The following is a 5,000-nucleotide window of genomic DNA, read 5'->3' on the forward strand; positions in this document are numbered from 1 at the left end:
AGGGGTGTCGTGTGTGTATATATAATCTGTGAGAAAATAGGATGGTTTAATTTGTGGATAAATTTGGTCGTTCCTAAAACAGTCAGCTGTGTGAAGTTCTCGTCTATAATTGGGCGAGGAAAAAATCGACAACCTTTCCACATCAAACAATGTTGACGTTTTAAAACCCAACACAAAATCAATAATAGATTTGTCTGAAGTTTTACCCCAGTTCATTGTTAATCATGATAGAATCGCGCAATTATCAATTTGCGTTCGTTATCCATTAAAAATGGCCGCCATCCCTTAACAATTTAATAGATTAACTTATTTCCTCAGGAGTAAACCCTCGTAAAATTTCCTTCCCTATGCATACGTTAAATCCGACACCAGGACTAAATTGCCTCTTTCCTGTAGCCGCGAATATCCGTCTCTCGCCAAGTAATGGGGGAAATAGGTCTGTCAATATGGCGGCCGCGGACAAGCCTACGGCGTGTTCTCCTTCCGGTCTTTATTGACCCTGCTCTCTCTGGCGACTAATATGCCCTCGCGGTGCCCCATTTCCGTGCCTTTTTTCACCTGACTGTCTCTGCTGGCCTTTAATAAGACACCTGTTTTTCCTCTCCTCGCGAGCTCTTTTTTTCTTGCTGTTGTCTCTTCGATAAGCGCACATATATGTATGTATATATATACATATATATGTATATGTATGTATATATCTATGTATATATATACATATATATGTGTGTATATAAACACATGCATATTTATATATATACATATAAATATATGTATGTTTGTATGTATGTATATATGTGTGTATGTGTAAGTATGTATGTCTATATATAATCATACATATATATGTATATAAATACATATAGATATGCATATACATATATATTCATATATATACATATATACATTATATATATATATACATGTATGTTTGTATGTATGTATATATGTGTGTATGTGTAAGTATGTATGTCTATATATAATCATACATACATATGTATATAAATACATATATATGTATATAAATACATATATATACATATACATATATATTCATATATATACATATATACATTATATATATATATATATATATATATATAATCAGATTTCATCTTAGACTTGAACCTTATAGATAACAATGATAATGATAGTGACAATAATGGATATTGCAATGAAAATAACCGTAATTTAACTATTTTTACGTGAAAGCTATTATTGTTATAAGTATTATTGTGTCTATCATTTATTGTATATCTGCTTCAATATCTACTTGTTTACTGTACACATATTTTTCTACATATTAATTTTATATATCTATTTTATATACCTCTCCATTTGTCACTGTATTTATTAAGTTTATATATGTATGCATGCAGATAGGCAAGGTTGTATTTATATATACACGTGTATACATTTATTTATATATGTATTAGGCCTGTATGTATATATAAATATATGTATGCACATGTATGTATATGTATGCATGCATGTACATACGTATGTATTATATAATTATGCATGAGGGTATGTATATTATGTATTTATGAATATGTATGCATGCATGAACATACGTATGTATTATATAAGTATGCATGTATGGGTATACATATATACATATGTACGTATGTTTGCGTACAGTACATCACATGCACATAGTATACTCTCCCTTTCACTTCCAGGTCAGTCTCCAAGCTGACAGTTACGCCAAAAGAACGAGGAATTTGAGAAAGATACTGGGTAAAAATATAATGAAATTCTGCAAAGGAAAGAAATTACTTCTGACTCATTTCGAGGAAGTTAAAAAAAATGTTGAAGGTGAGTTAAAAAAAAAAAAAATATTCTGATTGGTTATTGTAGTTTTTTTGTTTGTTTTTTGTTTAATGGGTATACTTGTTCATGTTTTTTTTGTTTTGTTTTTTTTGAGTTATCGTTAAAATATTTTTTTTAAAGTCTTGGACTTGATAAATTATATGGGGGAATTATATATTTTACTTGTATGGATTTAGAATGAACCGATTCAACTAATTTTGTAATAATACTTACAATGTCACAAGAATACCAACAAGTACAAGTTAGAGTATTTGTGGAGGTAGTAGTAGTAGTCGTAGTCGTAGTCGTAGTACTATTAGAAGTAATATTAGTAGTAATAATAGTAGTAGTAGTAATAGTAGTAAAGGATAAGTTGTAGTAGTAGTAGTAGTAATATTAGTAGTAGTAGTAACATTAGTCGTAGTAGTAGTAATAAAAGTACTAGTAGTACTAGTAGTAAAGTAGAAGTAGTAATAATAGTAGTAATATTAGAAATAATATTAGTAGTAGCAGCAGTAGTAGTGAAGGTAGTTAGTTGTAAACCTAATAGTAGTTGTGGAAGTTCTGATGGTTATAGAAGTGGTGACAGATGCAGAATAATAGTAACAGTAGTGATATACTAATGCAACAATTTAGTAACTGTATTAGTATAATCCAAATATTAGAATTAATAATAAGAGTAATACCTGCTTAATCATTATTCAATTACTTTCCTTTAACACCAGTTTAAGAATTCCAAAGATAATGTCAATGTCACTTATCCTTTTCTTAAGTTTTAAAAATATTCCTTCATAATGAATACCAAAACATAAGGACTGAAACGCATTTTCCTTTTTCCTTTCCCTATTTTGTATTTCTTTTCCTTTATTTGTTTTCTCTCTCTCTCTCCCATCACCAGATACCTACGTAGGCGAGGATACCATTATTAGGAAAGAAAATTCCCGAGGTTTTCTCCCCCCGAGGACAAGAATTCTCTTTGGCGTCATTTTGAGTGGTTCTGTGACAGGGACACTGACCGTCACTTCAAACATTGATATTGACATCAATATCGGCTCGTCATCTGGGTCTACTGGAACCTCGACCACTAATACCAATACAAATACTAATACCAATAACAACAATAATAATAACAATAACAATAATGGTGGTAGTGGTAGTAGTAGTTCTTCTGGAAATAACAATAATAATAATAATAATAATAACAATGGTTAACTTTAAAAAGAAAGAAATACTGCAAGTTTCCAATCATGAAATTATTGCTGTGATTAGACAATGCTTTGAAATCCAAAAATTAATTGATATGTGTCTTTTTATTACCACATTTATGAATGTATAGTTACTAACCATCTTATTTAAATTGGATGCTTATACTCAGACCTATACAAATTTTGAGGATGGAATATCATACATATGTTAATTGGATGTATGGATTATTAAAATGAGAATGAATCAGGGTAATTTAATATACACCTTTCTTGAGAACAACTGAAACAGTGGCAAGGAAATGCCTCAAAATGAAACATTTGTTCTTAAATGAATGTCTGTTTATCTGAATGTCTGTCTGTTGTTCACTCACCTAGATTAGAACTACCAGTAGGTATAATGTACAATGTAGACATTTTTGCAGTGATATATGTAATCATTTAGAATAAGATGAAAATATGGAAGTTGCAGCATTAAAAAAGTGTATCATATATTTTTCAGCTCTATCACAAAAACTACAGCTGAAGTATATCAGATGTATACTTTTTGAAGACAAAGAGAGTAATATTCTGTTTTGATATCAACTTCAATATGGATTTGAGGGATTCATGACACTTGGCTGAATGCAGCATATTTGAGCATTGACAGTTTTTATTGTGATAGATGTACTTGTATTTCTGGTGAAGGTATAATAAAAAACCATCAGATACATAGCTTGTACTGTGAAAATATTCATTCTCATATATACACACCTTTCTCTAAAGGTTTGGATATCATTGAAATCCATATAATTATCTTAACTAATATACCGGTTATCAAATAATACTATAAAAAAAACGGCAAGTGAGTTCCTTCTGAAATATCTAATTCTGAAATTATTCCTTTATTATTTTCAAAATAAGATCCAATCCCTCAATTGGAAGATTAATAAAAGTCAAGAGGCACTTAATTTTCCTTTTTTTTTAGTATCTGTAAAATTTCCTCATTATATTCATGGAACTCTATTTGGCCTTTAACTAATGGTATGTTACAAAACTTATGTAAGTATATACACAATTTTTTTTTTCTATATTTTAGCATACCTTAAACACCAGTAACTTGAAAACTTATTTGATATTTGGGCTTTGAATAAAACCAGCATAGTTTGCCTTAAAATATATTTCTTTCTTCATTTTATAATTTTATCTACAAAAAATGATCAAATGACAGTGATATGACTTCCATTCTACTAACAAATAATGAAATGAAATGATTTATATATATATAAAAAAAAAATATTGCATTGGTCCATAACAATCATTCGAAGAAAGAGTATTCCGTGCTTATCACCACCGAATACAATTGTGTAAAAGAAAAACAGAAAAAAAAAAAAAATTATATATCTCTATATATATCTCAAAATTAAGCACATTGAAATATATTTGAACATAATCTTTGCACCCAACCTTTTGAATATCAGTGTTTTATCATTTAACAGAGGAGTCAAAAAGTACAATTAAACTCTTAGTCCTCCAACTCTTCCATGAGAACAAGAGCAGATGATGATCGTAGGATAACACTGCGAGAGCTTAATGTGAAGAATGCTGTGGACTTCATCATCCACACGACAAAGCCACTAATGTTTGGAAACACTAAATTATCTTAAAGTTCTCCAAAGTTGTACCTCTTACAAGTCTAAAAAGAAACAGGATTTCTTAATAGATAATCTTACAATAATCTTTAAGAAATATTCTTTAGTAACATAACAGCAAAGCAAACCCATATGGCATAATGAACATAAACCCCTTATTCCCTTCATGGATGAGCAGGGCATCAGCTCGAGGCCCCACAACGACTGGTTCCAGCTGTTCACCCGACTATACTACATGAATGCACCACCCACACACACAGTGCAGCTTAAACAACGTTACCACAAGTCTGCAGAAGCCTGCCATCTCCCACCAGCCTAAACCTCTCAAAAATATTAAATTAAAATTGTTTAGCTTCATTGA

The 5,000-nt window shown here is 30.3% G+C and overlaps 2 protein-coding genes across 4 annotated transcripts in view; one reads left to right on the top strand and one right to left on the bottom strand.

Moving 5' to 3' along the window:
* LOC125048162 (myb-like protein W) overlaps positions 1–3,256 on the top strand; it is a 7,396-nt gene extending 4,140 nt beyond the window's left edge. Inside the window, exons 5-6 of the mRNA XM_047646719.1 lie at positions 1,677–1,812; positions 2,705–3,256. Of these exons, the coding sequence (XP_047502675.1) occupies positions 1,677–1,812; positions 2,705–3,018 (450 nt within the window). The 3' untranslated portion in view covers positions 3,019–3,256. The remainder of the gene's footprint in view (positions 1–1,676; positions 1,813–2,704) is intronic.
* An 895-nt stretch (positions 3,257–4,151) lies between these two features.
* The window catches only part of LOC125048160, a 33,044-nt gene continuing 32,195 nt past the window's right edge, over positions 4,152–5,000 (bottom strand). For all 3 annotated transcript variants that reach the window (XM_047646717.1, XM_047646716.1, XM_047646718.1), the window contains exon 9: positions 4,152–5,000. This exon is cut by the window's right edge and continues 681 nt beyond it. The gene's annotated coding sequence lies outside the window, so the exon portion shown is untranslated.

Source organism: Penaeus chinensis, chromosome 43, assembly GCF_019202785.1.
Source record: "Penaeus chinensis breed Huanghai No. 1 chromosome 43, ASM1920278v2, whole genome shotgun sequence".
NCBI lineage: Eukaryota > Metazoa > Arthropoda > Malacostraca > Decapoda > Penaeidae > Penaeus > Penaeus chinensis.